We start from the raw sequence: 26,982 nt of genomic DNA on the forward strand, positions 1-26,982 counted from the left end.
TTATGGGGAGCATAACTCAGTTGGTAGAGCATAATCTATGATTCCTCTCCTGTCATGCTGCCATTATTCACTCCCAAAGTCCTGTAGGGAAGTACGGCACTTTACCACTGAATTAGGAAGTGAGTAAATAAGAATGCACTATGGCAGTACACTTGAACACAGTCTGGGATCCCCCTCATAATATCACAACTTGTGGTTTCCCATATTTTCCATTCCAGAGTGTCCATGCAGACAGTGAATACTTCATTTCTGACTGTTTTATTCAGAAGTACTGTATGTGTACATTTCATGACTGTTCTGTGTCACATTCTATATAAACAAAAAACTTAATTTACTGTAACGTTTAAAAAAAATTGCAGCCAGGGAAACACATTTTTTAATGTTCACTATTATCAGGTTAAGTTGTGCAGGTTAATTAAATATGCTAACGTTTTTGACATTGACCAATATGAGTTCTAATTTATTATAATCCAACAATTCAGCATCAGCAGAAGTGATGACAACTATTTTTAACTTTACAGTGCAGCTTATTCTTTTACACGTATTCTGTCATGATTTTAAAAAGAAAGTCTGCAACCATAACAATTAGAAGCTCCATATAGAAGGCCCTGTCTAGATTTAGTCTCTTTGGCAATCATTGCCTTATATTTACTTATTTTTACCCTTATCTCCATAATTACAGTTACTAGAATTATTATTTTTTAAATAAAAGCAAGAATTCTCTAAAATGTGGATGTACTGGCAAGCATACTAGATTCCATTGTTTATGGTATCTGTCAGAAATGTGACCAAATAGTTTCATTTTGCAGGAGTACGAACATATTACTTGAAGTAGAGGCTTCTGCTTCTAATTCCCTTTTTTATTTGGCTCAAGTATGGTATGGTACTTAATCAGGTATCTGAAACAATGTTTGGCATCCAGTTTATCCTCCAGCCATCTAGATATTAAGTGGTAATGTTAGTGAAATAGAATGTTTCCACAGGAATAATGGTCCCCTGCTGCTCTCAAATACTTTGATGTCTGTGTAGAAAAATTTGGAATCTAAGCAAGAAAAGAAAAGTTTGTAAAACAAAGCAGGAGTCATTGTTACTGTGGTTTTCTATTTAAAACTACATTTCCATTATACCAAATGGCCTAAGTAACTTTAATCCTATGGGAGGACTAAGTTGTCTTCTCCCTCCCACACAGTGCATGAGTGCTGCTGGACAGGACTGCCCAAGAACAAAATAATGCATGCTATTAATGTGATTGTAAATAACCACATGCTTTGCATGGTGCTTTAGGAATGTAGATCTGTTTAGGTAAGGTTATGTGGACGTCTGCCCTGCATTTAGATTAATTTTACGCTTCTGGCAATCAAAGTGGGCAATAGAGATAAGTTGTGCTAAACATTTTTTAACTGACAAATCTCACACATTTTTAAAATGTTTTTCACAATGGACAAGTTTCCATTTGGTATAATACAATGGCATATCATTTTGGCTGTTTTGCATGTCTGCAGTTAATTGCAGTAGCCATAAACATTATTCTGTTTGGTAAATGATTTAATATAGAATTTCCCCCCTCCTATTCTTTTTCCCAAATTATCTTAGCTTGATTTGCTTTTCTTTTTTTCCCCTTTTTGGCGATTCTTGACACTAGCCATTAAAATCAAATATAATTAGCAGTTGTTTTATTTTAATAAAGTAAATAGCAATGTACAAGTAACCTTTTTCTTCTTTCCTGTTCAATTTGCTGTGACTGTCTCATTGCAATGTGCATTCCATTGCTCCTCCTTTTCCTCCTGTCCTTACTGCTATCTGCCAGTGCTTGGGTACAGAGATAAATGTTTCACACATTCAAATTCCAAATCAGGAAGAGTCTATCAAGGTACCGTATTCTTTGCACTAATAGTACATTCTACCATCTCCATGATTATGCATATCAGTATAGAGAAACCATGTAAACTTGCTTAGGCACGCAATTTAGTTACCATGTGACAGCTTTGCTGCAGGATGATATGGAATAACTTCTAAATCATAAGTATCCTTGCCATCATTGCAAGAAAATGATAAAGAATATATTATCTCATCATCCAAGCTTTGATACTCAGTAGCCACAGAGTAAAGAAATGCTGTTATCTACTGAATAAACATTCATGCTGACATAAATTTTAAAATCATTATTTAGTAACATTTTACAGAGGTAATAAACATAGACCTTGGTGACATTATTATTAGCACTGATAAAACAATGATCTCAAAATGAGAACAGGAAATGTGTTGTATGCCACTTTTGGTTTGTTGTTGTTTTTTAATAAAAAAAACTGTGGCAAGGAATAGTAGCTGGGGAGTGATACGTAGAGACCTGTAAACCCTTTAATCGCTGTAACTCATCACTGGTACCTGTTATAGTCTGCATGTGCTTTTCAATTAGCTGTGACTGTTGCTTCTATGTGGTGCAAATTATAATCAAGCTCTCCTTTGTCGATAGCAAAAAGTGGGATGGGTTGCTTTCTCCTGGACATCCTTTGGCTTTTAATTAAAAAAAAAATGAGGAATAACATTTATTTTCTGTGTAAGCTGTGATTCTTCGGTAACAAATCATGGTGTGTTTTTTACTAATAATATGGAAAACATAAGTCAGATTAAACATGTGCTCCCTGCTGAAGTGTTTGCTACAGCTTGCTTTATTTCAGAGAAGGAACTGCAGCAGCTTACCAGCTTCAATTTCCTAAGAAACCATTTTTGTTTGTGTCCTCTATGTTCACATCTAAAGCAAGCAGACTGACTTTGATATATCAGCAGGCATGCCCCTATTTTTACCATTTTAGTAAAAAAATCACCTTTTCAAAGTGTGCACCTATTTCACCAGGAGTACTCAAACTACTATTTTTAGTACTACATGCATAAGTCAATGGCCCCCATTCCAATGCACTGTAAGATTGGTCCGTTGCTGCACTTGCAGTTCTTAAAGAATTATTGGTGCTAGAATAGAGCCTCTTGTGGCCTTATACGCTCTCATATGAAACAACACCTGGAGAAAAGAGGCAGCAAGGTTGTGGCCTAGATCATACATCTTGGTAGTTTGGCTGACACCATGGTCAAGCTACACACTGTAATTGTAACATATGCAAGCATACAGCAAGTGGATTTTTTAGATCCAATGTGGAGATCCTTTGGCCTTCCAGGTGTTGCTGAACTAAAGTTCCCATCATCTCAGGCCACCCTTGATGGGACTGATGGCAGCAGTGGTATAGCAACATACAGAGCACAAAAGGTTTCCTACATTTGGCCTAGATCATAGGTTCACTCCCAGTGCCATTACTGCATCTATATGGGCTTGAGATCAAACCACATGGCTCACTAGCCCAACTGATGTGATGTTGCTTGTTTTACTGTTGCAACATAGAACCCAGCTACATGAAGTGGTTTTGTGATGGCAGCCAAAGCAAGCAATAAAACATCTTTGAACTAGTAGCTTCTTTTCCCCACCTTCACTGAACAGTAACAGTAACAGTATGGCAGGAGTATGGCGACACCCACCAAACAGCCATACAAAATGCATAGGAATGCACAGGAAGAGTTCTGTATTAATGTTAAATGCGACGTGGTTTCGATTATTATCTCAGTTTAGGCAGATTTTGGCTATGCATTACTTCATAGAATAGAATTGTAGAATTGGAAGAGACCCAAAGCATCATCTAGTCAAACCCAAAGCTGGCACATTTTTTTCCAGGTACATTATGTGTGACCTATCCGAAAACATTGTAACTGAGATGCAGATGTTTTCTTTTCAAACAATACACATTCTTTACTGGAGAGTTACAAAATAGTCCAATTCCATGAAAATATGAAATATTTCATTCAATTTTTAATCTTTCTAAAGGTGTGTGGGCAAGTCTTCGTTCTAGCAGTCGGTTTATCAGCACTCAAATGCCATTCCTCGATGTTGGTGCAAGATTAGCAGGGAAAGATGGTTCACCTTCATATACCAGCAGTAGTGCATATTTTCAAAACCGGCACCTGAAACGCCAGGCTTCCCTCTACATATTTGGAGAAAAATCTCAACTAAGGGTATGGATGCTTTCAAGTTATAACTTTGTATTTTTGCTCGGCTGCTTTTAAAGGGGAGATTTGTATGTAACGGTGGTGCAATACAGCACAGAATTATGCAGGTTTAAGCCCTATTGATTTCACTAGGCATTAAATGTTCATAACTGTGTGCTAGTTTGCAGGATATCTTTAGAGTGTATGACTACTTAAATGATCACAACTATAGAAGTTTCTCTCCCTGAACATTGAAAGAGATACACATTTATTACTCATTGAGTTAAGAATTGTGAACATGTATCAAATGTACTTCCAAAAGCAACAGAAAGACTTAACATAATATGGCTTAAGTTTTTGTAGACAAGAGTCCACTTGTGTCTGCACACGTGGATGCAAAAGGGGAAAACTGCACATGGTGGGTTAAATGGCAGTGAAATGCAAGGAGTATGATCAGTTAGACCTTCAGTTTATACAAAATAGTACAAAAAAGGACAGTTCATAGCATCCATAACACAATATCAAGGTTGTTAAATAAATCAACACCTGTTATGACTCATGAGGATTGGGTAACATCCAATTGTGGCAGCCTGTTTGCGTAACAGCCATTCAGCTCATGAAAATGGGAACAGGGCGGGAAACCACTCAATATTAAAGTAACACTATTAATAAGGTGTTAAAGTAAAATAAAGCAATATTTTACTTTAAATGCACATTATTAACACAAGTAAATACCTTCTTTGTCCACAGAGCTTCAAACTTGATTTTGCTTTAAATTGTGAATTTGTTCCTGTCGAGTTCAGTGACATCCGGCAAGTGAAAGCTAGTTTTAAAAAGCTCATGAGTGCTTGTGTCCCTAGCAATATTCCTGCAGATTCTGAAATAACATTCCTTAAAGCACTTGGAGAATCAGAGTGGTTCCCACAGGTAAAGTGATATGGTGGAGTCATAAATGTCTTGTGATTTCTGACGCATAACAAAGTGCTATTTCTGTCCAGTGAAAAATTCTCCTTTTCTTCAATAACTGCTTTAAATATCATATGCGGTATTCTTATGCAGACAGATGTATTTCTGTGTTCACAGTGACAGATGTGAGATTTGACGAATGAAGCATTACATGGCTCCCTATAAATTATAATCAGTCATGAATATGTAGTACATGGTTGTTATTATTTACTTTCTCTCTTAAAGTCAGTTTAGATCTTTTGCTGCTTTTATTAAAGCAATTTCAGTTTAAATTTCCAGTATTTAAATTGATGTAACATGAATAACAGTGTGGCTGAATCTCTTATTGTTGGTTATCCTTTGTAGTTAAGGATCTAACCACCATATTGTATTCATTCAGTACTTTGGCACGAGTCTCCTTGAACTGAAATGGATATTTTCTGCTTGAGTGCTCTGCAGATTAGACACTTGTTTCAAAAGTTATGGTCTACTGCATCTAAATATTTTTAGCCAGGATTTTCTACAGCAGACATTATTTGGGAATCAATGGCTTTTTAAAAGTATATTGCAGTTGGGCGGTGGGCAGCTTATGCAGACTGGAGCCCTGAAATGGGGCAAATGGGGGCTTTAAGCCTTTCTTCATTGCAGGGGTCCCAATTGGTCTCACACCTATTTATATTGAAGGGGGAAAACTTATATTTCCACCAATTTCTTAGTGCAACTAAGTTAATTAATACCCATTCAGGACCCCCGTGGATGGGCAAAGATTAATGCCTCCAACCACCCATGCCGGATCTCTTCCTACCCCATGTTTGGAGTTTACTTTTTAAAAGCAAGTCACACAGTTGGTAGTAGTATTGTATCTCATTTGCCCCCTAATTTGGGGTGGGGAACCTGAGGCCCTCCAGATTATGTTAGACTACAACTCCCATAATCCCTGACTATTGGTCATGCTCGCTGGGATTGATGGGAATTGCAGTGCAACAACATCTGGAGGACCACAAGTTTCCTACTCCAGTGTAGAGTGTAGAATCTACACTCATGTTTTGCAGCTGTAGAGTGTGACACAGAATAATCACAAGCTTTTTTATTATATGGACTAAGAGTCTGTGGTGCTTGAAGAGATTACAGAATATCTTTTAAATCAGATTACCAATCAAGGCTGCCAGTATTAGACTTCTGGACTGTTCTAAGCCCTCTTTGGATTTAATATGGGTAAAATCCTTCCCATAACCTATAACTTAGAGCTGGGTTATGCATTACTTCTGATGCCAGTTAAAAAAGCTTCACTATAGCATGTCCTCCAACTCTCCCTCCTTGATCTGTTGTTTATAACCTCTGTCCTCAGTGAAACTTAAACGAAACTGATTGTAGCTTTTAGACAAGGGTGTTGAATAATATTCATATAAAAATAAGTCTTTCTAATACTCATTTTTTACAAGACTAGTTTGTTGAGTAGCAGCGTAATTTGATTCCAGAAATCATTTTATTTACTAATTTATCCTTCATTCTAACATATGCTCTTCATCTTTTATATATACATACTGTATATAGCTTCACAGAATAATGCAGTTGGGTGTGGTTATATCGGAGTTGCTTGAGAATGGTTCTTCAGTTTTGGTTTGCCTGGAAGATGGCTGGGATATCACAGCACAGGTGAGCCTATAACATATTAATGGCCAGCAAAGATCACTTTGCTCTGACCAGTTTACTATATTTGTTTAATAACTTCAGGTACCAAAGAATGCATCAGACTTAAAACCCTTCACAGCTTTCTTTTATATAACTTTTAAAAAAAACCCATCCCTTGAATCTTTAATCCTTTAGAAAGAAATGAAATTTTTGCTGATGGCCAACAGATGTGTAGTGTTTCTGTGTGGAACTGGATCTGTCTCATACATTCATACTTGCAAGCACTCTTGTCCTATAATTCTGGTGTTTAGAAAAGGCATGGTGTAAAAATAAACTGCCAGTAATTTTAGTCCTATATAACAAACCATGGAAGAAATGAACAGTAATTCCAGATCTCATTGGCTATGTTGTTTTTTCTAAAATTGCAACAGGTTACTTACTATATCTAACATAGTTTCTGAGTTATCATGGCTTAATGTGAAAAAGCAGTGTGCTCTGATTTCATTCATCCCCTAGTGTGAGCAGGATAAACCCATTATGCCCGAACCAGGGATTGCAGTTTGTTGCTCCCTAAGTAGTTATTATCAGCAAACATGACTTAAGATTGGTTATCAATTGTGGCTTGTTTGGGAGCTATAAACCATGGTCCCTGGTTTAGATATAACATGAAACCAAGGGCTCCTAGTTTGTGTATTCCATGTGCACCAGAGGAGTGGTCCCAGAGTGATTGGGCGGTAGAAATTTTAAAAGTTGGACAACTTGTTTTTTTTCTTTGAGCCTCATCCTCACCCCTCCCAATTCTTTACTGTTCTGGCAAGCTGTATCTGATGGTGACGCAGGGTTTGCATCACTCTACAAGCAATATTGACATTGTACACATTCACAGCAGTTCTGCTGATTGGTCTCACACTTCAAAGATAGAAGTACTAGGTACACTAAACAGTTGGTAGGGGGAAAGAGACAAGGAAAGGTATACACCACAGCAGTGCCCAGATATTTCTCATGCAACATACTAGATTGTTTCTAATGTGCTGTATCTAATGTAGTACAAATGTCATTTGATATCCAGGTGGTGTCTCTCGTGCAATTACTTAGCGATCCATTCTACCGAACACTTGAAGGTTTCAGAATGCTAGTGGAAAAAGAATGGCTGTCCTTTGGTCATAAGTTCAGCCAGCGCAGTAATTTGACTCTCAATTGCCAGGGGAGTGGATTTGCTCCTGTCTTTTTGCAGTTCTTGGATTGTGTTCACCAGGTAAGTTGAGCAAATCTTTATCTCTAAGATAGATAGATAGATAGATAGATAGATAGATAGATAGATAGATGCAAAGTACCAACATTCCAGGGTAATGGACAAATATATTAGAAAAAGAGGAACATGTTTTATGTTCTCAGTAGGATAAATAAATTTAGTGCGACAGAAAAATGTGAAATTAAAGCCGTTTTCATGGTAGTAGTGTAATGTACTTCTACCATACATCTCAAAGAAAATATAAGCAAGTATCCACAAATCTGCTCCATAGATGTTATGCCTCTAGTCCTCTGGCAAAAAGGACTCCCCCTAGCTCTCACTTGCAAAGCAGTTTGTAAAGTTAAGTGACAGCAACAGTATCTTTCTCTCTTTTTTAATACATATTTTCCATATCTCAGCACAAATTAGAGAACCCTAAAGCCCTCTTCATTGCCATAAAGCTTTGGGGGGGGGGGAAGGTGGCAAGTTGGTGGCAATCACAAATAGTGGCTGCCCGATAGGCCAACCCAATATTTGCAGACACCTGCAGGTAAGATTTTTCTACATTTGCAGAGCTCACTGGTGCTAACCCATCTACCTGAGTCAACACCAAGAAACAAAAATGAACATGGTGGATCATCCAGCTCAGTATCATATTTCCAACAGAGGACATGTGATGCGCAGATCAGCTTGTAAAGAGGATGCGGTGGTGATAGCCATCACTTGTTAGCTCCTGGCATCTGAAAATCATAGCCATGATGCCTTGTACATGAAATGGACTATAGTTCAAGAAACCTTGTGTTATAATAAAATGGTTAGCCTTTAAGGTGTCTCAAGACACTGTTTCTTTTTCTGCATATATTATTATCCTCTATCAAAGGTTTTTGATTCCTATGGTCAAATCTAGTATTACACTGGAATAACTACTTTTTGGATTGTAGTCTTGCCTATGTAGAACATGGTTTTCTAGAATTAATTAATTCTGCATAAAGATGACAATGGAATCCTTCTGTTTCTTTATTTTGGGTCTGCTGTGCAAATTCAATCAGAAGCAATAAGTGAAGGTTTTAATGGCATGCCACTTTTAACGCACTGAATGAGACTGGAATGATCCTGTGGAAAAAAGCCGTCCTTGTTTCAACTAGAAAGAACATATAAAACAGGGATTCTTAAATTAGAACTGCATCATCTTACAAAAAGCCATTGTTTATGCCAGTATCTCCAGGTGTCAGCTGAATTATTAATGTGAATCATTATTTCACAATAGCAACATCTGGTAGATCTTGTAGATGTTTCTAGGAAGACAGAATTTGTGACAGTGATGTCACACTAGAAAGCTTCCATCACTTTCTCCAGAATCCCGTGTCAGTTTTAATGTGTTGTTATAATGCTGCATTTGCATAAAACTTTTATCTGTGAAAGTTATTTCTTCTCTTCCTACCTCTTTCCACTTCCCCACCCTTACTGTAGTGAGGAAAAGTTACAGCATATGTTGCTGTCTCAGCCATGTGTTTTCTTTGTAGGCTAGACGTAGACTGGGTATAATCCAAAGGTACACTTAAAATGAAATCTCACTGAAATGATGAGAACACCTTCCACCCCACTACCTCTATAGTAACTATCTGTCCTAGGAGTAGCCAGTGTCCACCTTCTAGATGCTGTGGACTCTGCCTGCCAGACTTGAAGAAAGCACTAGGAATTTGGTGGAATATAAAAAAATGTTCAATGGATTGTTTTTGTGGGTAGCTTTTTCCTTTCATAGTATTATTAACATCATCATCATCACTTGGGAACTTATAGATCTGTTTTCAAAACCCATTTGGCATGGATGCACATCTTCAGTAAATGCTACTTATCCATTTTAAGTAATTAACAGAAATCGTAATTGTTGTGACTGAAGGTCCTAAAGAAAAATGGGAATACTGGAGCCATTCAGCCTCCTTTTCACCTGCTCTGTTCTTTTCCTGCAGAAAAAAAGGACAAATTACATATTATGTGGAAGATCTGTGAGGGACTTTACTTTCCTTCTGTGGGCAGGCAGCATCTGTGGGAGGGGTGAAAAGTAAAGCACTCCTCCCCCACTACTGCTAACAGATTTTCAGGACAACACCCCCCCCCCCCGGCTGCTTTCCAGGTTTTTAGTTTTGAAAAAAACACCTAGTGAGTCAATCACAGATTCCTTGTAACTCCTAGTACTTGAAGAAATATTGACTTCACTTTTAGCCCACTTAAACAATAATACCACATTGCCCTAGTTGGCTTTAATACAGTTCCAGCAGACAGTGTGGTGCAAGATTTTCATTGCTGTTATTGAACCAAAACTGGAATTTCAAGGCATTGCAAATATTTTCAAATAAGGCCTGCATTTTTATGTGTGTCCCCCCCCCCCACTTTCTGTCCCATGATTTGGTTTGCAAGAACTCTCAATGCAGCTAGCAACTTCATAATGATACAAGCTATGAAAACAAAATATCAGTCTTCAACAAATCAAACTGAGATGCTTTTGTAACAACTTTTCAAAAGTGGCATTGTGGCATGATGATGAAAATAGCAGTAACAGTAAATTGTTTGTTTATTAAGACCACAGAATTTTAAAACACATATTTGGAACCTTTCCCTAAGAGCACTATAGTGCTTTGACAGAAGTGATAAAAACCCATTTTAATCTAGCAGTTATAAGGTTGTAGCAGAAAAGCTTGCAGAGGTGCCTGATCGATGAAAGTAAGATAAATAATATATTTTGCTGTTTAAGTTTAGTTTTTTTAAATAATATATATTATTGTTGTAATATATGTTGCTATCATTTGTGCATTTCAGATTCACAACCAGTATCCAACAGAGTTTGAATTCAATCAGTATTACCTGAAGTTTGTAGCATTTCACTATGTTTCCAATCGATTTAAAACATTCTTGCTGGACTCAGACTATGAAAGACTGGAACATGGTAAGGATCCCAGTTTTGCTGGTGTTACTTTTTATTTTAATTTTAAAGCACTGACAAAGTTAATATTGAAGTTGTTGTAATATACCTGCCACCCTTTGCTATCTTGAAATTTGTTCTGTGGCTGCAATCTTATACATAATTACCAGGACATAAACTCTATTGAACTCAGCGGGCCTACTTATGAACAGACATGTAATGGATTGCATTTTATAGATTGTGACATTGGAAGTTACCTATGACATTTAAAATTCCTGGCAAGTAGCTCCTTTTCCTAACCAGGAAAAGGAGGACACTATGCCTAGGAACCACATATCCACACTGCCTAGACCAGAGCTTTCCAAACTGTGTGTCGCGACACGGTAGTGTGTCAGCTGCAGTGGGTAGGTGTGCCGTGTGAATGTTCCCCATGCTCCTCCCAGGGCTGGAAAGGGGCTAGTTTAACCTCCTGTTTGCTAGTAAAACTAAATTACTGTGTTGCGAAATGATGCATGTCTAAAAAGTGTGTCACCAGCATGAAAAGTTTGGAAAGCTCTGGCCTAGAAGGTAGAGCTCAATATGTGATATCACCAAAAGTAAAGTGTGTTCATTGCTCCCAGATAAGTCCTGCCTTCAGAGCTTTGAAGGCTTCTATTCCCTTTGGAGCCCCATTAGAATGAAATTTTATTTTTCTCACTTAAGTAGTTCACATCGCAGAATTCATGGGCCAGGTTGCTCACCGGGCAAGATGGTTTGAGCATATAACGCCAATCCTGTCAATTACTGTATTGGCCCAAATAGAAGCTGCACCCGAATATAATCCACCCCTTTAAAATTCAAGGTGAGAAAAGGAAAAAGATACTATACCTGAATATAAGCTGCTCCCTTAAAATTCCACAGGCACTCACACCCGTTTCATTTTACCATATGTCTGTTTCAGCAACAATACTGTAAAAGCCAATTTTTGTAAGGTTACGAATTTAAGCCGTACTTTAACTTTTCACAGTCAGAATTTGGGGGGGAAGTGAGGCTTATATTCAGGCCAATACAGTAGTTTCTGGGCCCAATTCAAAGTGCTGGTTTAGACCTATAAAGCCTTAAACAGCTCAGGACTACAATACCTAAAGGACCGCCTCTTTCCATATGAACCTACCCAGATCCTGAGATCATCTTCTGAGGCCCTTCTTCATGTGCTGCCTCCTCCACAAGAGGTCCGGAAGGTGGCAACTGAGAATGGGCCTTTTCTGCAGTGGCTCCCTGCTTGTGGCATGTAAGCAAGTTGAGAGAGGAGTCCTCGTTTTTGCCACAATTTAGTGCTGCTAGTTAACAGGCATTAGCAGTTAAATTACACTGTGATGTCACAGGCAGCTGTTAATAAAAGGCAGCTGAATTTCTTACAATTATGTTTATATCTGAAAGTACTCATGACACATCATCAGATGCATCTTTTCCAAACTTATAGGAAAAGAAAAGAAGCCTTAGAAGGTCACAAGCTTACGTATAAGAACATTGGAGAACAGGGAGGAGCTATCTAATGCTGTCCCTCACTGGCCATTGTTCTGCTCCAAACCCCGCTTCTCTGCTTAGGCATGCTCAGTTGGATATTTTTACACGCAAACCCTGTGCTGTAAAGGTCCTTCATTTTCAAAAGTTATTTTCACTATCTGGCAAGGAGAGTTCTTTCCTTCAACTTCTTATGTTTTCTTGTTTTCTAGGGACACTGTTTGAAGATAAAGGAGAGAAACATGGCAAGAAAGGAGTTTGCATGTGGGAATGCATAGACAAAATTCACAAAAGAAGTCCTGTTTTCTTCAATTACCTCTATGCACCAGCTGAAACAGAGGTATAAAGCAGAAAGGTTCAGGATCTTCATTATCCTGGTACCTGAATAAAGTTTGGTGTCTCATTTGAGACTTTCACTGAGTGAACTACCTAGATGACCTGAATGTTTACTAGCATAAACAGGACTACAGAACCATGGCCAAGATCACAAGAGCCTATCCAATGGCTGGGGCATGCTCAGTTGGATATTTTTAGTTCTTTAACAAGCAAAATCCTGTACTGTGAAGAGCCTTCAGTTTCAAAAGCACTTTTCACTATCTGGCATGAAGCATTAATGTTTTCCAAACACAACCACCTGGGCATGAGGAAGTAATTGTGCAGTTTGCTTTTTTTTAGGAGAGGGGGAATAACAGCTTTGGTTCTGCAACCTTAAGCTTGTGTTGTGGGGCAAAGGTGTACAGACAGTGTAAGGCAAGCATAAAAAAGGTAAAGGTAAAGGTACCCCTGCCCGTACGGGCCAGTCTTGACAGACTCTGGGGTTGTGCGCCCATCTCACTTAAGAGGCCAGGGGCCAGCGCTGTCCAGAGACACTTCCGGGTCATGTGGCCAGCATGACAAAGCTGCATCTGGCAAGCCAGAGCCGCACATGGAAACGCCGTTTACCTTCCCGCTGGTAAGCGGTCCCTATTTATCTACTTGCACCCAGAGGTGCTTTCGAACTGCTAGGTTGGCAGGCGCTGGGACCGAGCAGCGGGAGCGCACCCCGCCACAGGGATTCGAACCGCCGACCTTTTGATCGGCAAGTCCTAGGCGCTGAGGCTTTAACCCACAGCGCCACCTGCGTCCCTAAGGCAAGCATATTTCCCTCTAATTTATTTGTGCCTATTACTAGAATATCCTATAACTCTGCATTAAAACAGCATCTTGGCTGGCAGAGCAACAGGTAAGGCGCTGGGACATGGTCTCAGGAGGTGATCGCATGCTAATTCTTGAATTTAAACCTGGTTTTACTACTGAAAAGCTATAGCTTTGTTGGTGACACAGTTATAAAGGTACATGCCTGGCACTGTGGAAAGAGTTGAAACCAGGATCAGTAGAACTAGTGACAGCTCCTTATCACAAAATCTTAGAACCAAAAATCTGCAAAGCTATTTTTATTTAAACATGTATATTGGTGGGGTTTCTGAGTCTATAAATAATATTCAGCATATTTACTTTAATAATATCACCCATTTCTATCAGCATTTTATTACATCCTTTCAAAAGGACCTTTCTGACCTATTTTGCTAGATGAATGAGGAGCCTAATATATCCTTGATAAATGGAATTTGAAAGAAAGGGAGGGCTTTCCAAGGTTAGAACTGAAATAAAGAGATAATGTACCCCCTGAACAGTATGGACAAACTGAAATTTGAATTTATTACCCTAATAAGGAAACTGAATATTTATCTTGTTCTTACAATTGAGGCAGCTTGCTTCAGCAATGCAAAAAGTTTGAGGTCAGGTCAGGTATGTTCCAGATGTTATCTATAAAACGTTAAGTACACAAGAGCAGCTGAAGTAGTGCACATCAATTGGCCTTTGAGGAAGTGGGGACAATGATACCAGAAAGCCATTATGCATTATTAATCTGCTGGCATTAATTTCTACAGGCATTAAAACCAAATGTAAACATATCCAGTCTTAAAAAGTGGGATTACTACACAGAGGAGACTTTGGCTACTGGTCCTTCTTATGACTGGGCCATGGTAACTGCAAAATGTAGTACCTTGGATGAACCTGACCAAATGGACATGTCGTCTTCCCACAGTAAGAGGAAAATTGTCTGGCCATGCTATGACAATATTAGCAAAGTGCAGCCAGATGCCATCACCAGCCTATTAAATGTGAGTATAATTTTTTTAAGCATCTATTGGTGTCAGGTAACATCCATTCAATTTTTAAAAATGTATTTCCCTTAAGAAAGCAGAAATAGAGCAAAATTATATTTTGGCTCAAAGGAAAGACCACTCCTTTTTTCTGAGTTAGGATTGCCTATGCCTGTTTCCCAGACTAACTGAAAGCCAACCAATTGTCTGTAGAAATTAAGTTAGCAAAATACAATACATTTTGGATGTTAGTCCTTTTCTGGAAATATTGAAATGTATCATAAGATTTTTTTAAAGTCTGTGAGTGGTCTTTAGGATATTGTCTGTGAAATGCCCAATTTGGAGTATTTTTAACTATTTCACACAAAGAACTTATAGCTTCTCTCATTGTACAACAGAACTGCACTGGCATGTATTGGTTAGCTTCATATAAACTCCACGTCTGCCTAAACTAAGTGGAGCTGCTATGTAGTGTGGTTATCCTGCTAACTTCTAAGGAATAATAAATTCCATTGAAAAATGGTTAGGTAGTATCAAGGGTATTGAATGCAGACAAGTGTTAGGAAGATGTGTTTTAAAATCTTTAAAATAGTTTTTATAATAAGCAGCAGCAAGACATTTTCCTGAACTAATTGCTATTTTAAAGCAATAAAAAATGCATACCAAACATATCAATTTGGGGGGCAGGGAAATGCCTAAATATTTTCAGCTTACAATCAGTAATTGCTGTGCTTCCGTACTATGGAAAATGGATTCAAAGTTAGCCTATAATAATAGTCCATGTTCGGCTTTATATACTTGAATTCAGTTTTTTCCTTTCTCTTAGCATATGATCCTTCTGCAGTTTAGAAGAAAGAACTGTAATTTAGCAGTAAATAAAATGTGGTTTTGAAACATAATAACTATTGGCTCCAACTAGCTATTTATGACATGTTCAATGTTCCTAGAACAGGGGTTGGCAACCTGCGGCCCATGGGCCACAAGCAGCCCACAGGGGTCATTTAAACAGCCCATGAGCTACCCCCGAACCAAGCCACCCACTTGTCGAGTCCCCGCATGCTGCGCTAAACCGGCAGAGTGGGGACTCGCTTCCGCGGTGCCGCAAATTGCGTCTGCACAGACACCAGAAATCGCATCTGCACAGATGCGATCTGGCCCACGGAGCAATCTCCACGGGAGTAAACTGGCCCAGGTGAGGTAAACCTTGCCAACCCCTGTCCTAGAATTTATACTTCGCTTTAGAACATAGAGGCTTAGATCCTAACTTTTAACCCTGTGAACAAAAGGAGGGCTGTATTTGCAGAGCACAATGCTCTTTGGGGTCATAGCAGATGATTTCCTAAAATTAGAGTTTTGAGGGCATTTCTTGCCACCTTATTTTCAGTGTTCTTTCTCTTTTGAAGCAGAAGATAATACAATGACCAATGAGCTAATACCTGCTATAAATACAACGCTGCATTTTTATTAAAGGATTAAGATCAAATGTTTCACAACAGAAGTTCAATAACAAGCCATATGCTCTTATTCAATTTAAGTAACAAAAACTTTGATATTAGCCAATGCTGCCATAGTTTATTACTGTGTGTCATGATAAGTTAACATGAACAACACTTAAATGGCAAAGCTGGTTTAAAGGTATAGCTGACATTTACTCATATAGTATCTTTCACAAAGTTTCGTGTTCCTTGTGCTCCTGCATTCATCTGCTTATGGTTTGTTTCAAGAGAAACAAACCATGAGCCCAAGTTCAGACAACATGATAAACCAGACTATGGCTTGTTTCATGACAGCCCAGCAGGAACAGGAACAGGAACACGAGAGGAGCTAAGTATCGATGATTTGCTGCTCATTCGCATTAAACCATAGCTAATTTTAAATATTGTTTAATCAGATGCACAAATCAAATGCCTATCTCACGAAAAATTCACACAGGAACATACATTAATAAAATGTCGCAAGAGGCTACCAAAGAGTTCAAATTCCCAGTTTCACAACAAGAACAACTTACAGTCTGGCATACATACTAAATAAGTTTTTCTGTTTCATTTTTGTTTTTTATTACAGTTTGGTACTGTTCCTTAGAAAAAACAGGGTAAATGTTACTCTTGGCAGTTTGTAATATTGATGTCATAGCACTGGGCCTGAATTTTGCAAATACTCTTTTAAAAACATATCCAGCCCTTTTCATCATTTTTCATCATGGCAAGCAGTTATAGCTTTTGTTTTAATGATACAAACAAACCGTCAGAAATATTTAATGTCAGGAAAAACCCCTTCCATTGTTTTCAGGAAATCGAAAGATTGGAGAACAAGTTAAATCAAAGCCCAGAAAGGTGGCAGCCATTGTGGGAAAAAGTCAAAGTAAATGTTAAAGAAGATACAAGGCAGGACAATGTAAGTTGCAGAAAGTACACTGATCAGTAATTGCATTCCTTCTTCAAACAAAGACTGGCAAGAGTTGTGACCAAAGCACCTTCTGAAATTGAATTCTTACCTGTTTAAAGTAAAAGTGGCAGTTTTAGATTTGCTTAGATCTGGACTTACACACAGTAGTGGTTTTCCCTTCTTCCTGGTTATTTCTAATTTTAAGAATTTTGTGAAATAGTTATACTCTTTGTTTTGTCAATGCATGAAGAAAATAGTATTGCCTAATGAGGTCAGCTCCTTACACTTTTAATTCACTCTGTGAATTGGTGTGCTGTACTCTTGCCAAAATGTTTTAATGGTCACTGTGGTTCTAACTTAAACCAGTCAGGAATCCCAGTTTAGAATGTTGCTTTGTTGAAACCTTGACTACCCCTCCATCTTAAAACTTCTTGAAATTTTATCTCTTTTTCAAAGCATCGGAGACATCCTTCTGGCTCGTCAGCAATCATGTCTGCCAATCTGCATTCTTATCAAAAGAGGTCTTTGTTACATCTACCAGACAGTGGATTGGGTGAAGAACAGAACACCAACATCTCACCCTCCAATGGTGTGGAAAGGAGAGTAACTACGCTGTACAATCAGTTCACATCAAAGAATGATGAAAATAGGTAATTTGAGTGGTTAGCATATGATTCACCTCTTTTTCAGCCAGGAAGGAAAGTCACATCCATTTCTTAATCTGCTGTTTCAAACTGAAGTTCATCAAATATAACAAAAAAGTAATCAGGGTATTAAAACAATACCATATTGAAATAGAAAGCCTGACAAATCAAGTACAGACAACTAGCTACTATCTCTCTTATAAATTTTGCCATTTTAAAATACTGTTTTATTCATATTATTTACATTTTTTTCTTCAAAAGAATTTTGAGGTAAATCCTTGGCTCAAAGAAGAAACGTTTCTGGGGATGTATGCTGACTATTTAATGCTTTTGAGTAATGAGATACCATTTATTAAATCTGCATTTTTATTTTCAGTTTAATTCATAAGTATGTCCAGAGTGGCTGGGGAAACTCATTAAATTATTATTTACAATCTAAGGCATCTGGCTTCTTTCCTCCTAATGGCCATATTTCATTTAGAGGCAAGATGCTAGTTGCATTAAGACTCTACACAGAGAAATAATTGCTACATAGTCTGGCATACAATACAAACAGTATTTTTGATAACAGATAAAACACTTTAAACCTCATGGTTATCCAAGGATCACACTATTCCAAATGCATTGACCTTGTAGGGATGTATGTACAATTCTCATTAAAGAAAATGTGGATTTAACTGCATGGATTTAACGAGAAATATGAGGTAATTACTGATACTGATACATAAATGCTTACTTAGGTGACACTAGGGAGCTTAAGAGTAAATGCATATATATATATATATATATATATATATATATATATATATGCAGGTTTTGGTGTCCTCGGGTGTCTTCCCGTGTAAAAGTTGGGGTGTCTAGGCGACGTTTCGACGAGGTCTCACTCGTCATCTTCAGGCTGGTGCTTTCGGCTTCTTGTTACTGGAACAGAAGAAGCCGAAAGCACCAGCCTGAAGATGACGAGTGAGACCTCGTCGAAACGTCGCCTAGACACCCCAACTTTTACACGGGAAGACACCCGAGGACACCAAAACCTGCATTCCTGTACCCGTGAAAATCTACGAAAGCATATATATATATATATATATTTCTTTTCTTTTCCTTAAGATCATTTGAAGGTACACTTTACAAAAGAGGAGCTTTGTTGAAAGGCTGGAAACCTCGTTGGTTTGTGCTAGATGTTACCAAACACCAAGTAAGATCTACTTCTGTTTTCTAATAGAATAATCTTATTATTCGTGCAAAATAAGTTTTGCAGAGACTGCAATAAATAATTATACCACTAGGCTGAGCGGGGGGGGGGGGGAGAAAGCAATTGTACTATCTGATCTCCCTGCTTACAGATGTTTCTTTAAGAGGCCTGAGTTTCACCTTCAATGAAACAAGGAGATGCTTTCTGACGTCAGACTAGAATCTATGTTTCAGAAAACAGCAGCAAATGAACTGCTCAGTTTGTGTGTTGAGAGTTTCCACAGCACCTTGTACATAGGTCCATAAGAACTGCCTTGCTAGGAGAGACCAAAGACCTAGTCCAGTGGCTGTCAAACAGGTGCTCCTGTATGGTGGCACACCGTTTTATTCCCAGCATTTGTTCCTGAGGTACGCTGCCTCTGAACACAATAAATTCTGCAAGTTAATCACCCATGGGTGGCTCCTCAAAATACAGTCCATTCAAAATGCCTAATTATAGCTCCTGAGTTTGTAACATCTGTCTATGTTTATTATGTAATCTCTCACGCAGAGGACAGTTAGAATTTTAGGCAATCAAAGATCTTTTTGAAAAAAAATGTTCTGACCCCAAGGTGAAGCTTTGGGTGCTCTGCTGCATCCCTCCTCCCCTAAAGAGACTGGAATTTATCTAGTAATTTTATTGCATTTATATCCCACCTTTAATCCAAGGAGTTAAAAGCAGCATAGATGGTTTCCCCCTCCCCATTTCATCCTCACAAGAAGCCTGTGAGGTAGGTTATGTTGAGGGAGTGGCCCAAGGTCACTCAGTGAGGTTTATGCCTCAGTGGAGATTTGAACAGTGGTCCTAGCTCTTACTTCAACACTCCTAAGTATATCACACTGGCTCTTGGGATGTATGGCCAGCACCGCTGAGTTTGGGAACTGAAGTACCTTTGAGTGGAATTTTGAGAGCTGCCATTGAATAATACCTAGGTTGATGTATTTCTTTGCAGAATTTATAAGCAGCAAGTTGCTCCAATATTATTGTAAATTGCAGTCCACCCAAGTCCTAGTGGTTCAAATTCTGTGAAAACTATGGCAATTTGTTTGTTGTTCCTTTTCATACTGTATAATTTTCTTCTTTCGTTACTAGCTAAGATATTATGATTCTGTTGAGGATGCATGCTGCAAGGGCCATATCGATCTTGCAGAAGTAGAAAGTGTGATACCTGCTTCACCTACTATGGGTGCTCCAAAGCATGCTAATGAGAGAGCATTCTTTGATGTAAGTATATTGGCTACAGACCTTGGTAGCGTGGGGGGTGCAGGGGGGGCTGGCCACACTGGGCGCAAATTACTTGCCTTGCCCCGGGTGCTGACAACCCACGCTACGCCACTGCTTGGACTACTTCATATTAGTACCAAAAATCCCTGCTCCCTCTGTGTGTTTGCATCTGTCTCTCAAACACACACATACACTCACACCTTTTTCCATTTTAAGAAAACTTTTAAAAAATAAAATAGATAAAACAACACTGCTGCTAAGGTAAGGCTCTTGATTGACGCATATTGGTTTTACTCTTGAATGCTGATAAAAGAGCACACTGCTATTCATGGCTGCATCCTTTTGAATATGAGTTTCAGCATACCTACTCAGGTGTAAGGCAAAAATGTCCTGAATATTCTGCCTGTCAAAGTAGAAATTACACATGGCAGGACAATAATCCTGAACAGATAATTCCCACCCCCATATCACTAATTCATTGTAATGTGTCACAGGCATGATATGCTGGATTTCTGCAATCCTCCCAAACCTTCTTTGAGGAAGAAAAGAGCCCACAGGAATAATGTTCACAAGTGTTCATACAATGCCTGTACACTGGAACCTCGGTTCTTGAACAGCTTTGTTGTCATACATTTTGGTTCTCAAATGCCGAAAACCCAGAAGCAATTGGTCCATTTCCGAATGTTTTTCGGAACCCAAACATGCAACACAGATTTTGTTCAAGAACCAAGGTACCACCGTATCTTGTTTGGAAGCCATTGTCAGCCCAAATGCATGGAACTCCTCTGTAACCAAAATTGACAACTTTATATATATATTGGAATGAAACAAAAAGTAACCTTTTGAGGGTTATTACTTAGTATGTAGGATTTTCATGTTGCCAGCCCAACTTTTTCTGGGAAGATGAAATACAAACAATACAATATCTCAATATCAATTCTAGCCATTATTAAAGACTGTGTATTTTATTCTCTTTAAGAAAGACAATTCATATATTTCCAGAATATCTAAGATGTCAAATTTTAACACCCTGAAGGAGGCAAGTTTGTTGTCTGTCTTGGTAAACCTTCTAATGTCTGAAGGGGAAATGGGAACCATGAGCTGGCAGTAGTTCCTCAATAGTTGGGTCCTCCTGTCAAAAATTACAATTTATCACTGGGAGACATGTGATCTACAAACACCAAATTAATGTGTGCTGCACAAAGTCTAAATTGGCCACAATAAGCTCTAAAAATATGCTTAAGAAGGTATGGAAATTGAATGCATTTTAAGGACACAATTTTCTTATCTTTACTTTTCATTTTGCAGCTGAAGACAAGTAAACGTGTATATAATTTCTGTGCCCAAGATGCACAAAGTGCCCAGCAGTGGATGGACCGAATACAGAGCTGTATTTCAGATGCATAATTAGGAATTTTGCTTTGCTGCCAACAGCAAAAAGGAAATGATTCCATATGCAAAATAAAATCACTTTGGATTATGAGAAGATTTGTTATTGCAGATCAAGCAGCCTTATATTTCAGCCATAAATACTCAAAACATCGCCTTTCCTTAACCATATAGCTTGTATTATGACTCTCCATATGGAAAACACTCAAAATCAATTAACTTCTCTGCCTGCAAAATGGTTCTCTTCAATAGAATTGCAGGCCTGGTGACCAGGCTGCTTTGTACTGGGATATGCTGTTATCTCAGACTTGCTATTTGTGAACAGTTTCTTCCAAATAACCCTCTATTTTCCAATGTTTCAGCAAGGGAGTCAATTATCAGGCTAGTAAATCTTATACAGCATTATTAAAATATTCAAGACCCATTAAGAATTGTATCCCACAGGTGCATAAGCAAAATACAGGTGCAAAAATACTATTTTTTTCTTCTGAAAGGCCTTTCCGGGCGCCTGAGGGGCCCTTCTGAAAAATGTTGGTTCTGGTTGTACAGGGCTGTATAGTGGAAAGGGGGAAGTGTCTATAATCAGGCTCATGCAAGATTCCTCAACCAAATTTCAGGTAATTTTTCCCTCCCCACTCCCACCCAACACAACACAGCCCACATTTTTCAGGAGACGTTTCCAACCCTCTGAGCTGCTGCACTTCCCAAAAGATTATCCAGAGGGGATGGAAAGAATGGATTGTGCAGGCTATCCTCTAGCCCTGTATCCATGGTTTGGAAACCAATAAATATGCATGACAGAGTCTTAAGGCATTTATTCTAGACACCAAAAAAGTTTAAGAAAGGTTTCTTTCCTGATATTTTTGTCTCCAGATATATCTAGATAGTTGAAGGATACATCATTTTTTTATTTACATTCTCTTTACCTGTGGCAGTAGATAAATGAAGACAACAATAAAACTGACAAAGGTCGAAACCTTCTACAAATCACTTGGGAGAAAAGCCTAAGAAATATAAAAAGTATATTAATTTATGTGCTGTTCTGCTCGTTGTAAAATGAAATAACACAATGATAAATGCACTAAACAAAACAAACACTTGCACTGAAATCCTTGAAAGCAGACATTTGAAGGATAGAGGTAAATTATTTATAGCAGAATGCTAGCTAGATAACTGATTACAGATAAAGAATATGTACATAATTGGGCATAATATGGTGTGATTTGATACTTTAAAAACATTTTTGCACATGAATTGGAAGAATGTTTTTAGATTTTTTACATTTGCTAACATTGTGTTTGTTCATCTTAAAAATCTTTGAGGAATGTTGTTGGTTTTTTACAGTACAAAATTAATAACAAGTTTGACTTGGTGCAATCTGTGATGACTTTGAGTGTGGAGTCTCTAGATAGCTAACATGACATGTTTTTGTTTTAAGTACTAATATGTTTAAATATCAAGCTAATATGTCAGAGTTTGTACATACTGGTCAGTATTTTCTAGTGTTTAGTAATGTTGCTTGTAACTTAATGGCTACATTCACATGTCATGCTAAACTATGGTCAAGTGTAACAACGACAAACCAGCGAGTGTTGGGCTTGCATGCTATTCCGTCCTCTTCTGGAGCAGCAAAGAGGAACAGCTCAAAAGCTTCCCACTCAAACTGTTTAGTCTTAACCAGGCATCTCCAAACTCAGCCCTCCAGATGTTTTGGAACTACAATTCCCATCATCCCTGACCACGGGTCCTGTTAGCTAGGGATGATGGGAGTTGTAGTTCCAAAACATCTGGAGGGCTGAGTTTGGGGGTGACTGGTCTTAACTGTAATTAGTAAAAACAAGGCAATTTGAACCCATATTTTACAAAGCTGGAGTATTTTCACTAATGATAGTTAATAGCAGGTACAGTTTAGAAACAAATGTGGTTGATGTAAAAGGGAAGAGGGAGTTTCATTCTGCTCAACACAAGTGTGCTAGAGGTGAGGAAGGGAGCATATTAGTCCAAGGCTCATTGTGGCTTTTCATTCTAACATCAAACCATGGTTTACAATCTCATGTGAACTGGGTCAACCAACTAACCAAACTGACTTCATTTATAGAATTTCAGTTACTGAAATTGTTTACCTTTTTTTAAAAAAAACCACTACTTTTTCTATATTTTTTTAAAGTAAATAGTGAATACAGATTTCACATTGTACTCAGACTAGGAAATACATCTGTTTTAAATACATTGGAATCCCAAAAACAAACAGGAATGAAGGATTTTTCTAGCATTTTCAGCCAATAAACCACCACCTATGAAAAATGGTGTTTGCACATTCATGTATTTTTCTTTGTATATGAAGTACTTTTATATGTACTTTGTATAATTATTCTGTTCTATAGTTGTTTAAAATGTACACTACTTCTATGGTTGTAACTAGCCAATTTTAATTATTTTATGTATGTTACATAACTAGTATATGCTAACCAACTTGTAATAAAGATACTTCTTAAGAAAGCATCCCTTCTTTCCTCTACCGAGTGGTATACAATAAATACCTTGCCTCATATAACTGTACAGTTAAATTATATTCCAAATAACCCTGTAATAAAATTCATATTTTTATACAGGCAAGTGCCATCTTGTATGTGGAAAAGACTTGTTCTTAAGTGTGTTTTATCATTATTAAACTCACAACATTCCATTACTACTACAGGCGGCCAGTAATATTTCACTATTATTACTTGCTTAGAAAAGTTGTGCTTCTGTATTAAGTGAATATAAAAAATAAAAATAAAAATCCACATGCAACATGAATATGGATACAATATACAAATGGCATGTTCAACAACAGTTAATGCTTGAGCCTTTTAGCACCAGAACTGCCATAGGAAGGCTTAGATATCTGGCATTTTCCGTTGTCTACAGGAAAATAGTTGGTTTAGGAGGCCTTTTCATTGAGTATTAATACTTCATCAAAAAATTTATTCTAAGTATGCCCTCCAATTTATCTTTAAATGTGCCCAAAACACACTGTAATTTAGGGCACAGCTGCCAACAGCAAGATTTTGTGAAATTAATATGATAAAAAATAGAGCAAGTAAATTATATAGCCCATAAACTGGTGACATTTTCTATTCAGTGCACTATTCTTGGGTTTCTTTGCATGCAATATAAGCATCTTATGGTGGTAACCTTTGTACTTGTTTTGTTATTTTCCTAATGTTCAAATGTTTCACAATCTTTCACATCTCAGATATTAAATTTAATGTAGATAACATAATTTTGAGTAGATTTTCTCATGAAGTGTTGGCAGCAGATGCAGAAGACGCTCAGACCATCTCCTCCGCATCTGCTGCTTGATTGTCACTTTGACCTGTGATGTTCTTGCATGACAGTTTGGCTCTGCAAAGGGGTTTGGTTTCCTAGAATGGCCAGCCAGCCCTGACCTGGCAGTTCCTAATAGCAGGCACCTTTATCTGCCTTAATCATCAGCTCCACAGGGACTCTGTAGGGTCGTCCTCAAACTAATGATTGCCTAGTTGGTTTGACTTGTTGATTGGGTTGATTCCTGGGTGAAAGGCCTAACCCAGTATTTTGATTGAGAGGCAGAGTGCTGGGAAATGGTGACCTGATAAGAGCATGGCAACCATTCATGGACACATCCACAAGATAAATGGCCGGTGGCAATGTGATCTGTTGGACCCTTCTTATTCAGGGTCCTGAGATTTGGAAGCGAATGTGTATGAGTCGAGATGTGAGACACAGTAGAGGAGAAGAGACTGATGGTGACCCTATACAAGTGACCACAGGTAGGGGGGCCATTGGGTGTATGGGTGATCTAGATCAGTGTTTCCCAACCTTGTGCCTCCAGATGTTTTTGGCCTACAACTCCCATCATCCCTGACCACTGGTCTTGCTAGCTAGGGATGATGGGAGTTGTAGGCCAAAAACATCTGGAGGCACAAGGTTGGGAAACACTGATCTAGATGACTATACAGGCCATTCATTACAGGCACCTGGTGCCAACTGAGTTGGTGCTACTGTTTAGTTTTATTACAAATGAAGGAACCTGTCTAGCCTGTATTACTAAGACCTGGGTGAGTTGGGCAGAGTGGATTTGATTCAAGGTTTAACAGATATCTGGTGCAGCATCCACCTTGTTTGGAGGTCCAGAGAAGGGGAGTCTCTGTGGCCCATAGAGTTTGTGTCTTGTTCACCAGGAAGCCTTTCCATCCTGGGGTGGGCTACGAAGGCCTGTACCTTGGTAGCCTCAAGGTGTGGTGTTGGGAGAATTCCATGGCACTGGTTCTGGTAGCTCAATAGCTCTATCAAGTGTAGGGTAAGATCAAAACGTCATGTTCTCCATGAAATCCATGGGGCTGTTCAAAGTTGTCAGCAGCCCAATGCATAGGATGTCACATACATACCCTGATTTGGTCTTTACCTCAGGGTGTGAGGGGTGGTGGTCTGAATATGGGTGGAGAGGGAGAGGTTTGAATTAACCTTTGTCATGGTCAGACATGGTTATGTTTGGTCTTACATCATGTGTCTTCCTCCTACAGTTGTGAGGGGTCCTTCATAGTGTCCACTGCCAAAGACTTGTGGAATTAGAGGAAATTATTAATGCTTTGGGGGATTTTCCAGAAGTCAGAGCCCGCAATCCTGCTAAGACCTTCATTTTAGTATGGAATAGCAGCAATCCAGCTGCAAACACTCTTGAAGGAAGCTGATTATCTTGACGCATTTCAGTTTGGGTTCAAGCCCAGCTTTGAGACAAAACAGGCCTTGGATGGATGACCCTGTTTGTTTGTTTGTTTGTTTGTTTGTTTCACAACATAAAAATACATTACTTATCTCTCAGTGGCTTTCAATACACTGATCATGGCATCCTCCTGAACTGTCTCTGTGAGTTAGGAGTTGGTGGCATTGTGTTGCTGTGGATCCCTAATTCTTTCTTTTGTTTTAAAATACTTTTATTATACTGTTTTATATTGTATTGTTGTTTTAATGATATTGTTTATTGTTTTTAAAATCTCAAAGTGGTGTACAACACAAAAAGTATTAAATTGTTTATAAATGCTTTTACATAAAACAAAAAATAAATATTGTCCTGCCCCTTCCAGCATTAGTTTTTTTTGGGGGGGATTATTATGTTTCTATGTATAACTGGCTTTCTTGATTTTTCTTCTCACTTGCAGCATCCTGCTACATCACTATTCCACAGAAATTTCTCTCTCACACGTACACACACATATTTACAGGGCACATACACAACTAGTTTTTTTTATAAAAAAGATGGCAAACTGCAAAGTACTGTAAAGTCCACTTCACACATGACAGAGAACTATGAACTAGCTCTGCATGATAAGCCATTTGTTTGAGTGATTCCGTTCAGTATTCAGGTGAGTTTAACTGTGCTGTTTAAGCCCTTCTGATGTACATCCTAGTGCCCTAATCGCTGCACAGAAAAAAATGTTATTTTTTTAATTTAAAAGGTACATCCAGAATTAGAGCATACTAAAATGAATATGAAAGAGTGAGAGAACTAAAAACAGGAATGAAAATAGGAGACTGAGAAGGAAAGAGAGCAAATATAAAATGGGCTGCTTTGAAAAACAGCTGGAAAAGCAGGGGCTAATTAAAAGGTAAAGGGACCCCTGACCCTTAAGTCCATTCGCAGATGACTCCGGGGTTGCAGCGCTCATCTCGCTTTATTT

The 26,982-nt window shown here is 38.3% G+C and overlaps 1 protein-coding gene and 2 long non-coding RNA genes across 5 annotated transcripts in view; 1 reads left to right on the forward strand and 2 right to left on the reverse strand.

The window, feature by feature from the left end:
* SBF2 (SET binding factor 2) overlaps positions 1–23,779 on the forward strand; it is a 238,717-nt gene extending 214,938 nt beyond the window's left edge. For 2 of the 3 annotated variants that reach the window (XM_083724282.1, XM_083724284.1), the window contains 13 exons: positions 1,808–1,870; positions 3,869–4,056; positions 4,780–4,956; positions 6,529–6,630; positions 7,676–7,861; positions 10,655–10,781; positions 12,473–12,600; positions 14,192–14,425; positions 16,697–16,801; positions 17,249–17,442; positions 18,544–18,631; positions 19,760–19,891; positions 21,200–23,779. In XM_083724282.1, the coding sequence (XP_083580408.1) occupies positions 1,808–1,870; positions 3,869–4,056; positions 4,780–4,956; positions 6,529–6,630; positions 7,676–7,861; positions 10,655–10,781; positions 12,473–12,600; positions 14,192–14,425; positions 16,697–16,801; positions 17,249–17,442; positions 18,544–18,631; positions 19,760–19,891; positions 21,200–21,298 (1,823 nt within the window). In that variant the 3' untranslated portion in view covers positions 21,299–23,779. The remainder of the gene's footprint in view (positions 1–1,807; positions 1,871–3,868; positions 4,057–4,779; positions 4,957–6,528; positions 6,631–7,675; positions 7,862–10,654; positions 10,782–12,472; positions 12,601–14,191; positions 14,426–16,696; positions 16,802–17,248; positions 17,443–18,543; positions 18,632–19,759; positions 19,892–21,199) is intronic. The other variant, XM_083724283.1, reaches the window with a different exon arrangement.
* LOC310838684 lies at positions 12,148–17,239 on the reverse strand. Its single transcript, XR_014561116.1, has 3 exons — positions 17,077–17,239; positions 14,000–14,066; positions 12,148–12,477 (listed from the first exon to the last, which is right to left on the reverse strand). It is a non-coding gene; the product is annotated as an uncharacterized lncRNA (long non-coding RNA).
* The window catches only part of LOC310838642, a 61,852-nt gene continuing 56,950 nt past the window's right edge, over positions 22,081–26,982 (reverse strand). The window contains exons 8-9 of the long non-coding RNA XR_014561096.1: positions 25,244–26,723; positions 22,081–25,103 (exon numbers count right to left, since the gene is read on the reverse strand). This is a non-coding gene — a long non-coding RNA (uncharacterized lncRNA). The remainder of the gene's footprint in view (positions 25,104–25,243; positions 26,724–26,982) is intronic.

The sequence above is a fragment of the Podarcis gaigeae genome (genome assembly GCF_964106915.1).
Source record: "Podarcis gaigeae genome assembly, chromosome: 1".
Taxonomy (NCBI): Eukaryota; Metazoa; Chordata; class Lepidosauria; order Squamata; family Lacertidae; genus Podarcis; species Podarcis gaigeae.